The following is a 12176-nucleotide window of genomic DNA, read 5'->3' as shown; positions in this document are numbered from 1 at the left end:
AAAATAACTGAACTGGAAAATGTTATGTTAACAGCAGATAGTAAAATGATAAAGAAAATATATAAAATTTTGTTGGATGATACAATGGTAGATGAAATTGTGAAGAATAATATGATTGCATGGGCTCAGAATTTAGGGCATACTATAAATCTGGAAGATTTTGTAAAATAACCGAACTGGAAAATGTTATGTTAACAGCAGATAGTAAAATGATAAAGAAAATATATAAAATTTTGTTGGATGATACAATGGTAGATGAAATTGTGAAGAATAATATGATTGCATGGGCTCAGAATTTAGGGCATACTATAAATCTGGAAGATTGGGGGCAGATTTGGGAGAAAAATATTAAAATGACTAATGCTATAACATATAAAGAGAATATGTATAAGATGTTTTATAGATGGTATATTACACCTGATAGACTGGCTAAGCAAAATACTAACTGTTCTGATAAATGCTGGAAATGTAAGAGTAAAAAGGGCACATTTTATCATATCTGGTGGCTATGCGATATTACAAAAAAGTTTTGGAAATGGGTCCATAGTTTGATGGAGAAGATACTAAGAGCAAAGATTCCATTTACTCCAGAGGTCTTGCTGTTGAATATATTTCCAAAAGATTATGAAAAAGAGAATAGGTATTTGACTGTTTATATGACGACAGCTGCAAGAATTTTATATGCCAAATATTGGAAAACTGTGATACCAACAAAACAGGAATTTGTGAATAAACTCTTTGAAACAGCAGAAAATGATAAACTAACTTTAGAAATGAGATTAAGCAAAGAGTGGACATTTCAAAAAACATGGAAAAAGTTTTATGATTGGTATAATGTAAGTACAATAGAAGATTAGGCAATTATGGCACAATGGACTTGAGAACACAGAAGACAGAAGAATGGAAAGAGATAAAGCGTTTCTATTAATTAAGTAATTGGTTATAAGCATATAATGTAACTGTACTCTTGGCATACATGTTATGTGTAGTAGAGTGTCTGTTTGTAGTGTGTAGATTAGTTTGTTGTAGATTATAAAAGAAAAATTAATAAAAGTGTACCTATAGGTACTTTAAAAAAAAAAAGTTTGTAATGCAATTGTTTCTTTTAAAGACCTATAAAATTTTTCTTGATTTTGATTTGGGGCGTATAGGTTTATTATCATCAGTTTCTTATTATTTCTGATAATCGTTATTGCCACTGTTCTTCCGTCAGACGTCACAAAAGATATTTCTGGATTCAGTTCTTCTTTGACGTATATCGCTACTCCCTTTTTCTTTTTCTTTTTATCCGCCGCATAAAATAGTTTTCCTGTTTTTTTTTAATTTAAATATTTACTATCTTCTTCTCTTATATGAGTTTCTTGTATGCCAGGACATTTGACAGTTTTAATACTGCATGGGGCTAGCCTGAGCTTCAACCATGGCAAACATTATTTATATCATTTTCAGAAGTTTCCCCCTAATGCAATGTGTGGAGAATGGGTTGGATCTTATGACTGCACTGTGCTAATGGTAGAGTCTTCCTCTGGCACAAGCAGCCTTGCTCAGGCGGAACATGCCTTTTCTGCTGGAGGAAGGCTCCACTGTTAGTAGATTGGAATCATGGGATCCAAGCCTAAATATGCAGAGGTTAGGGAAAGTCCTTAGAAATGATGCTTATTGTTTTAATCCTACCAATAAAATGTTAATGAGAAGGGAAAAAAAAGAAATGATGCTTGGCTCCTGCCTATCTGCGGTTTTAACAGATCTTGGCTCCCTTCTGGTACTGGGTCCAGGAAGAGAGAAACATGCCTGGGGAAACTGACTGTGGCAAAGTGAGGGTGGGAGGGTCCAGCTGTCCTCTCCTTCATGCTCATTTTCACTTTAAGGGAAGAGGTGCCCAATGCATTCTGGGAAATGGTCTTCTCCTTTTTACATGTGGCTGGAGCAGGGTGGCCACCATTACTGGTGTTGGGAAGTGCCATCGAGTCACAGCCAACCTATGGCGACCTCAGAGGGTTTTCAAGGCAAGAGATGTCCAGATGTGTTTTGCCATTACCTACCTCTAGGTAGCAACCCTGGACCCTACTTGGTGGTCTCCCATCCAAATACTAACTGGGACTGACCTTCCTTAGCTTCCGAGATCAGGCTATCCAAGGCCACCCAAGTTGGGGTGGTTACCACTGGCTCAGCCAAATGCCTGGCAAAACAGGGTGGTTTTGATAAGTTTTCAAAGATCTTGAAAAAGAATGGGCAAGATGTGCCTCACCAGTAAATGGGTGGTATCCTGCCTTAAGCTGGAGGAAGATCCTGTTGCATAGAGAATCTTCTCCAGCCTACAGGAACTGTCTCCAACTTAAGTGTCTGAAAGCTATTTAAGTTGGAGGGAGGCTCCGTAGTAGTCTGGAAAAAGGCACCCAGCTTGGTTTAGTGGAGGAGTTCTCCTCAAGTCCCAGAGTTGTAGCATGGGGAAGGCGAGTGAGGTTGTGAGTTAACACTTCCCTAGTTAGGTAGAGAATATGTGACTGAGATTTGCCCTCACTGACATGTTTCACCTTCAGCCACTATCCCAGCTTGTAAATAACTACTTTGTGCCTTTTCATCGTTTAACCGTTATCACATGCCAACTTTTTCCCCCCTCTTCCAGGGTGTCAACTGGTTCCATTGGAAGGGCCACGAATACTCCATCCAGTTTGCAGAGATGAAACTGAGACCCTACAGCTTCCGGAATCTAGAAGGGAGACGAAAGAGAGCCTAAAAACTCCATGGGTGGGGGAGAGAAAGAAAGAGAGAATGGCCAGGAGAAGGGGTGGGGGTTTTTTTCCAGAAAATTGGGGAAGGGAAAATCAGCGACGAAGATGGGAACTTTACCAAAGTAGCAGCGTTGCTTGGCCTGACATTGGCTCCTTCGACAATTTCATCGGGAGGGCAGGGGTGGGAAAGCCTTACTCAAACGTAGCACGCTCGACCGAGCAGCCCTTTTTTTGTGTCCGTAGCTGGCTTTCTTTGCACCAAAGACGACAATCTCCAGGGGTGTTGGGGAGGGGCGGAGGGTTTCTACACAGTCCTTTTTCTCAGTGAGTTCTCGTTGACTTTGAGGATATCTCTGGAGGGCAGCAAGTGAACAGTCGGCTAGTCTGCAAAGCAGCCTTTTCATACACCAACATGCAAGTCATTGTCATGACGAGTCCAAGTCACCACAGAGGTTTCGTTGGTCATCGAGAAGCTTTCTTTATATTTGTGTATGTGTGTGTGCGTGTGTGCGTGTGTGTATATATATGTATATATATATATATATATATATATGGCACCACAAAGGAAAGAAGTCATGGGAACGAGCTGTCCGGTTTGAGATTTTCAGCCTAAAATTAATATTATTAATATAATGGGGGGAAAGGTAAAAGAATAATGATGATAATAATAAGCTACGTTTTTTTTGTCGTCTTTTTTATTTTAAAAGATATCCATGCTTTCCAAAACACAGCAGGACAGTGTCTGATTGTACATTTCCTTTTAATAAAATAAAATAAATAAAAGCACAATTTTACTTTTACGGAACTCTCCAGTTTGATTTATGTACTGAATGGTTTGGTGCACAGTCGGGGGGTGGGGTGAGGGGGTCCCTGTCTCAGGGAATTCAGCAGGAGGTTGCCTGCTCTTTCAGTTCAGAAGGTTTCTGGTTGAAGACCCCAAATCCCCAGTTAAAGGATCTCCAGTAACAGGCCAATCTCTTCTGGAGAGACCTTGCAAGAGCTGCGGCCAATCCAAGTAGCTAGTGCTGCTGAACTGGTACGGCAAATTCATTTGTTGGTGTGGGAGGACAATACTCGATGCTAAATCTTTTGTCTTTTTTTTTTTTCCTGAGCAACTCCAGTGAACGGTTTTGGTATTTGATTGCATTTAACTTGGCATATTATAACTTGGCTTATTGGACGAGACAATAATGCTAGGAAAAGTTGAAGGCAGCAGAAAAAGAGGAGGACCCAACATCAGATGGATTGACTCAATCAAGGAAGCTACAGCCCTCCGTTTGCAAGACTGGAGCAAGCCTGTTAACGATAGGATATTTTGGAGGACATTAATCCATAAGGTCACCAATAAATTGGAAGTGACCTAACGGCACTTAACATCGACACATAAGCCCCCTGGCGGCCTAGACTAGGAAGCACGAGCTCTGTGATCATAGGTGGAATATCCATGATGTGGTTCAGCACACCTGTTCACAAGTGACTCAAAAAATACCTGATTGATACACCTTTGGAAACGGTCCTTCCTGCATAGTCGCACACAGAACCTGAATTTCTTTGCAGTAAATAGCCACATCCAACCAATTCCCCTAGAACAGTGATGGCGAACCTTTTAGAGACCGAGTGCCCAAACTGCGACCCAAAACTCACTTATTTATCGCAAAGTGCCAACACGGCAATTTAACCTGAATACTGAGGTTTTACTTTAGAAAAAACAACTCACACATAAACTTAAGATGATCCAAACAAAGTAAGGAAAGCAATCCCCATTTACTTAAAATTATTTGGCAAAGAGTTTGACACTTTAATGATGGTCTGGGCCTGGCTGGGGCGATGGCACGCATGCCCACAGAGAGGGCTCTGAGTTCCATCTCTGGCACCCGTGCCATAGGTTCACCCTATGAGAGGTGATATTTCAAGACTTTCTTATCATAGGGTTGTACGAAAACACCTGGAAGACGTCATTTCAGGAAGGCTGAGATCACAAATACCAGGACAGAGAAAAGAATGGAAAAGTTGAGGGTAGTGGAACAGCTGCTGAGAATTCACTACAGCTTTTGTAAAATATATTGTATATGAACCAAACTTGTCTCCTAAATCCTTCTGTGCTATATTCTTTGAATCAAAACCAATGAAAAAGAACTCTGAAGCCATTGCTTGCTGGAGACTGTGCTGCTGACGTTGCCTTCTCTGCTGCTTTGGGACTTTTACTGCATACTAGGGAGGAGGCCAGATTTCAAAAGCTCACTGGTTCACTTTAGAAGAAAGGTGTAGTATACAGGGGTCATTTCCTACAGGAGCGCACAGGAGCGGAGCTCCGGCAGTAAGGAGCCCAGGGGGCGGGCACATGCAACAAGCCCCACCCCCTGCTCCCAGCAGCCCTCAGTTGGGCCACGAGGAGAAAGAAGCAGACAGGTAAGTTGCAGAGCCCCCCTCCGGCCCGCCTTCAGGTACAAGCTCTCCCTCTTCTGTGAGGAAAGATCTACACATTCCCCCCCCTTAACTAGCAATCTAAAACAGTCCAGTGGAGCCTGAGGGGTGGGTGTTGCCTTCTGACACACTTCCGGTGATGTCAGAGGGTGTGGCATATGCAAATAAGTTATGCTAATGAGCTCCTGCGCCTCTTTTTCTACGAAATGACCCCTGGAAGTATAAATATAGTGAATGAATGAAAGAAGTGGAACTGATCAGTTCTCTTTTACCTCTGAACTCTGCTTTTGAAATCCACAGTGCCACTTGTTCCATAACTCTGGTATATGTGCACCTGTGTGTGTGTGTCTGTGAAGTCCCATCAAGTTGCCGCCAACTTATGGGGACCCTATGAATTAAAGTCCTCCAAAACGTCCTGTCGTCAACAGGCTTGCTCAGGTCTTGCAAACCAAGAGCTGCAGCTTACTTCATTGTGTCAACCAATTCTGGTGTGACAAGGGGGATTTATAAAGTTATTTCCAGAACTAGAGCATGTGCAGCCTCTTCAGAAGACTTGCCTCTCCCCTTCCATCATCCACTTCCCCAAATACAAGGAACCTAATTTACGTACTGTTTGCTGACTGCACAAGAGCATGAACTCCAGCGGGCACATGAACTCCAGTGCTGTTGACCTGTTGCTCTGTATCCTTCCTAGAAATTACCACCAAAAGGATCAGAGGAAGTAACGCGTGACCTCCGAGTCATGCTAAGTTTTGCACATTGTAGGTTCGAGGGTTCAATAACGACACAATAATGACACAACACACAGAGCTCTTGTACAAGCTCTCTGACCAAGCTCAGTTCTCTCTCTCTGTCCCAACTGTTCTCCGAACTGCCTGTCAGCAGCGCTTTATTTTAGAGCAGGCTCACCCATTGTACAGTGAAAACGTTACAAAGAAGAAGCCTCTAACTAAATCACAATATGTTCTTAACAGAATGTTCTTTACGCTGAAACTCTCCCCCACTGTAGCCAAGTTTATTTTCTCAGCAAACTCATGCAGACTCAGTTCCATCTCTGTGCACTGCTTGCCAATCCCCCGGTGAGAGCTTGAACTCATCCCGGGCGTGCCTCACAGGAGTTGTTCAAACCCACATCACATGATTTGTTTTCAGGCATCAGCAACTATCCAGATAAGCATTTGTTTTAATCACACATTCTGAAAGGCAACTTGGAAGTGTGATTTATGCAGGACAAACGTCTCCCAAATGAGAGCCTTGCCCTGGTAAAAGGGAACAAAGGGGTGTCCTTCTTTGGAGAAGGCATGGCAACAAAACATGAGGCTGCTCCAAGCCAGATTACTGCACCTTTAAATTCACTGTGACTTTACTGTTGGGTAGACATCTTAGCAGTTAGGAGGTCCTGCCTGGGTCTATAACCCCTTATTTGCATTTCCGGTAATTGTGAATCAATGTCTTTTTTCGCAAGCCTGACCAAGGCTGCGGTCACACGGAACATTAGCCACGCTAGAGAGATGGAAGATAGGCAGATTTTCCGGGCACGATCTCACCGCCACATCTGGGAAGCGTAGAGCTCCCGTGGCTCACCCGAGGCTTCCCACCGAAGATGCGGGGTAAAAAACTAGTACCTCCGAGGTACTAGTTTCCGGTAACCGCGGGGCATGGGTGGGCATCTGATCATGTTTCCGGTGGCATCTGGCACCCGCCCATGTCCCCTTGCAAAAAGGTTTTTTTTCCCCCAAGTCTCCATGGATGCGCACAAGCACCCAACAGAGCATACACATACTTTGGTGTACAGAAAAAAACAAACCCATATGCCGCACCGTGCCGCTTCTTTGCCGGGCCACAGGATTGTCCTGTGATCGGCACTTCCCCCCTACCCACAGGACCTCCACGGGACCTCCACGGGACGTTGGATCGCGCAACCGCACATTATTTTGCCCCAGGGAAAACAGCCACGCCTCCCCCCCGCGATATCCGGCCCGTGTGACCGGGGCCCAAGTCTGCTTTTACCTGTTTGAAGAAAAAGAAGAGATTGGATTTATACCCCGCCCTTCACTACCCAAGGGAGTCTCAGAGCAGCTTCCAAACTCCTTCCCCTTCCCCTGCCCACAACAGACACCCTGTGAGGTAGGTGGGGCTGAGAGAGCTCTTGACAGAAACTGATCTTTTTCAATAACAGCTCTTATCGGGACTGTGGCTTGCCCAAAGTCATCCAGCAGATGCAAGTGGAGGAGTAGGGAATCAAACCCGGTTCTCCCAGATTAGAGTCCGCGCACTCAACCACTACACCAAACTGGCTACACCACTACACCTTTTGATGGATGGGAAGAGGTGATAAGAGTATCTTCAAGGGGAAGGTCCCATCTGCATAGGATTGCCAACCTTCAGTTGGGTCCTGGAATCCTCCTGGAACTGTAAGTGATCTCAAGACTACAGAGATCAGTTGCCCTGGAGGGAATGGCAACTTTGGAGGTGGCCTCTATGGCATCACATTGCTGCGAAACTCTCTGCCCTTCCCAGTCATGAGAGCTGCCGAGTGCCGACCTCCGTGGAGCTGTCCTGGAATTACAATTGATTTCCAGACTACCAAGGACAGTTCCCCGGGAGGAAATGGCAGCTCTGGAGGGCGGGCTCTGTGGCATCACATCCCTGCTGAGTTCCCTCCCCTCCCCAAACTCCAGTCTCAAAGCTCCTTCCCAAAGTTGGCAACCTCACAGATCCACAACTCTTCTGCACAGCTGCTACTGTTTCTTTGACGGTTTATGACTTCTAGCTTTCTTGTTAGAGGGAGGCCGTCAGTGAGTTTTAGTTCGAAAGACTCAGGGCCAAAAATGTAGCAGCGCCCTTTCCCTTGCATGAGCAGACGTGACAATAAGGAAGGTGATAAAATTTGGGTTTCGCTTTTCTATTAAAGTTGGATGACATGGCAGTTATCCTTTTCTCTGTTTACATTCCTCCATCCACTCCAAGCAGAATGATTCAGATATGGGACCCCCTGGGGAAAATTGTTGATGACTTGCAGGCCCGTTTTCTGGGGTGGGGCAGGGCTTAGTACTAGCGAGTGACTTTAATGCAAGGATCGGCAGTGATGATTATACACTTTTCTCTAAATTATTAGAATCTGATCATGATGGATTTCTCAGCCCCGCTTGGCATAATAGAAAATCTAAGGAGGATGTAATAAACAAAGGTGGTTTGGAACTGGCAAAATTTTCAATTCAGAGAAACTTTATTCCATTGAATGGCTACTCAGAGGCTGATGGAGCCAGTGATTTCACTTACATGAGTCCCAAAGAAGCCAGTGTAATAGATTATATCCTGGCCCAAGAACCGGAAATATTACTTTTGGGACTTAAAATGGAAGAAGTCAATATGGCAAAAAGGACATTGATGTGGTCGATGATCACAACTGCCAGAATGACATATGGAAACAAGATAAAGTCCCTGAAATTGGGGAATGGATTAAAGAACTACTTTTTATGGTTGAAATGGATAAAATGACAAGGACACTTCATAATTTGGAAGCAGAAGAATTTTTTGCAGACTGGAAAGACTTTAAAGAATATTTGGAGGAATACTGGGATGTAAAGGACAATTTACTTTGCTTTTAGAGTTATTGAAAATTAAAAGATAGTAGAAAATAGATAAATGTACAAGAATAACAGTTGAAGGATAAGTTACCTGTGGATATGAATAAGGGGAAAAGGAGGTATGGAGAAAATTTAAGAATTGGGCTAGAGGTTGGAGCAATGTGGAAAGCCGAGAAGGGGGGGAAGGTAGGAGGGATGGATATATAATTGTATAAGCTTTGAAGTATGTTTGAACTTTTTTGACTATATCCTAATAAATTATCGTTGGGGGAAAAAAAGATTATATCCTGGCCCCTCTTGAATATCTCTCCCACTTTGAGTTCCTAAAAGCTGTTGATTGCATGGGAAATTATAATCTCCCAGTTTCTTAAGATTTTTCTCTAGAGAACATTATCTTATTCCAGTACACAGCTTCCCTCTTTCTTAAAATTAAAATAAAGTTTGTCGATCATGCTGGAGTTCCATCTCTAGTGACAGGGCTTACACCATAATGGGTTCCATCCCTTGTAATACTCTTGTTAACGGGGTTTTGCAGTCTGATTCAGTGCTTAACTGTTTGCAGAGATGAAATGAGGTATTAAAATTGTTCAGACCCCTGTACGTGATGGATGAGGTATTTAAATTGGATGAGGTATTAAAATTGTTCTGACCCCTTTACGTGAAAAAGAACCTTGATAGGATACCCACCGAAGAGGAATGGTTGGCTTAATATTGACTGCAAAAGAATGACAAGGCGGATTCAACAGAAGCATTGCGAGCTTAAAAATAACTGTACAATATCAGCCCTTCAAGAGCTGGTGGAACCGAAGAAAGTGTATGGAGAACTGGTTAAAATGAGGAGACATGGCCCTTAATAACGAACGGGGATATCTCATTTCATCTGTTAATGGTTCAACTTGCAATAAAAATGATAATGCCTTCTAGTCCATCGTCAATACTGCTATAAACCCAGCCTCTAAAACCCCATGCTGTATCGTCCAAAGCATCTGATCAAAAAGCATGTCCTAGAAATTGATTATAGTAGTCTGATCCTGAGAGCTTGCAGAGTTTGCTCACTCCTGTCTTTTGGTCTTTCTTTCCCAAGATCTTTACCCCCCCCCCATGTACTATCTTACCATTCCACATTACTGTAGAGCTTTTTTGTTTGCAGGATTGAATATTATACCTACAATGGTTTTTACAGGGGAGATTTTTGAATAGGCCCTATTCTGACAGAATCTGCCCTTGTGGCCTTAATACAATAGATATGTCCTTCTATGCTCTGCTTGAATGCAGGTTCTTTGGGAATATAAGGGATCACTATATTAAGCCTTGAATCAACCAACTGTTCTCCTACACTCTGGAAACCCCGGCTCTTTTGCTCAGCGATAAGGATCCTAAAGCTGTGGTCACACACACTAAATAATCCACTTTCAATGCACTTTCCAACTGGATTTTGCCAGTTCACACAGTAAAAATCCAATTGGAAACTGCACTGAAAATGGATTGAAAGTGGATTATTTAGTGTGTGTGACGGCAGCCTAAGTTTCCTCTAGCAACTCCAAAGTTTGTCTCAGTCCTTTCAGCCCTTGCATTAAAAAAAAATAAGAACAAGCAAGTATCTTCTGCTGCTCAAGATCTGTGAATCAATGAGCTTCTAAAGGTATAAAAGGAAAGGAAAAGAAAAGAGATTTGGATTTTGGTATGCTGTGCAATTTTTAAAGGCATAAAGCCATTACTTAGGTTGCGGTCACATGCACGAGATAACGCAGGGGGGGGAGCAAGGCTATTTGCTCTGCAGGAATTTGCCCCGCATTTGTGTGATCACGCAGTCCCTAGGAGCTGCCGGGGCAGCCCACCACTGCGTGATCAGATGCAACCACAGGTGAATCGTGTTCCCCCCCCCCAGCATGTTTCCGGTGCACTTCAACGAGGGATCGATGATTCGCATCTCTGCACTGAGTGCTCCCTATGCAGTGTGCAATGATGTGCATACTGAAACGGGGGGGGGGGACAATGACATGGAGTCGGGATGGCCTGATCAGACCATCCCGACGCCATGGGAGTGCACTGGAACGATCACACAGGGGAAAGTCTGTTCCTGACCCGTAGCAACCCGTTTGCTACTGGACTTTCCCCAGTGTCTTTTTACCCCGCTTCTACAGTGGAGCAAAACGGGTTGCCTATGAGTGCAGGACACTTCCCAGATGTTTGCATCTGATCGTGCCCTTAAAATCCACCTGGCATTCGTGTCTATGGCGTAGCTAATTCTGCATGTGATCGCGACCTTAGAGTGGCATAGGGAGAAGATAACCACCCCAGCAAGGAACTCCCAAGGTGAGCATGAAGGCAACAGAGCTTTCCTTCTTGGAATTTAAAACACACACTTGACATGATAGTTGTCTTGGGTTTATAATCCTTGGTATCTTCAGTTTGAGGATCTTGGGTGGAAAGACCTTTCTCTGAACCAGACCCTGGAGAGCTGCTGCTCGTCAAAGTAAACTGGCCAGATCGGTGTAGCGGTTAGGAGCGTGGATTCCAATCTGGGAGAACTGGGTTTGATTCCCCACTCCTCCACATGCAGCTGCTAGTGTGACCTTGGGTCAGTCATAAATTCTTTCAGAGCTGTTCTCTCATGAGCAGTCCTTGAAAGAACTCTCTCAGCCCCACCTACCTCACAGGGTGTCGGTTGTGGGGAGGGGAAGGGAAAGAAAAGTGTAAGCCACTCTGAGACTCCTTTGGGTAGTGAAGGGCTGGTATAAATCCAGTCTCTTCTTCTTCTTGATGGACCAATGATTGGTTTATTTATAAAGCCACTTCATAGGGTGGGATGGCCATTGTTAGAGTTACCTGCTTTGTATGCAGAAGGTGCCAGGTTCAATCCTTGGCATCTCCTGTTAAAGGAGGATATTGGATAGCAGGGCTGGGGGAAAGTCCTGATGGACAACTGCTGCCAATCAAAGTCAACTAAGCTATATTGACCAGTGGTTTGACTTAGTATGAAGCATTTTCGTCTATGCACATAAGTGTGCTCAGACACTGGTATTCAGATGTGTTCTAAATCTGGAGGTTCCATTCAGCCCTTGTGGCTAATACCTATCGATAGAATTACTTGCCCTGAATGCTTGAAGTTCTCTTCTTGTAGCCCTCTGAGCAACAGCTTGGATTCAATACATTAATTCCCACAGGGAAAAAAAACGCTTTGTGGACCTTATTTCCCCCCTCAAAATACCTCCTTATAATTCTCCTTTCTACCAGCAGAGGGCAGAATGGGTCCATATTTGTAAGTCCCGAAAAGTCACATTTTAAAAAATAAAACTTTCCTTAATTCTGTCACTTTACTTTTTAATTATCATCTCTGTCTAAACACAGTAGCACCCCCTGGGGGTCATTTAGAAGTTATGAGCTAATCTGAATTTCAGTGGACCAAAGATTCCCTCTGGCCCCTTCC

General features: G+C 43.6%; 1 protein-coding gene across 4 annotated transcripts in view; it reads left to right on the top strand.

Moving 5' to 3' along the window:
• The window catches only part of TNC (tenascin C), a 134655-nt gene extending 131142 nt beyond the window's left edge, over positions 1-3513 (top strand). For all 4 annotated transcript variants that reach the window (XM_015425572.1, XM_015425571.1, XM_015425570.1 and 1 more), the window contains one exon: positions 2627-3513. In XM_015425572.1, the coding sequence (XP_015281058.1) occupies positions 2627-2737 (111 nt within the window). In that variant the 3' untranslated portion in view covers positions 2738-3513. The remainder of the gene's footprint in view (positions 1-2626) is intronic.
• Positions 3514-12176: the final 8663 nt, after the last annotated feature.

This window comes from Gekko japonicus, unplaced genomic scaffold, assembly GCF_001447785.1.
Source record: "Gekko japonicus isolate JY-2015 unplaced genomic scaffold, Gekko_japonicus_V1.1 scaffold807, whole genome shotgun sequence".
In the NCBI taxonomy this organism is placed as follows: domain Eukaryota; kingdom Metazoa; phylum Chordata; class Lepidosauria; order Squamata; family Gekkonidae; genus Gekko; species Gekko japonicus.
Note: the sequence above shows the minus strand (reverse complement) of the source record. Positions and strands in the feature narration are given on the sequence as shown.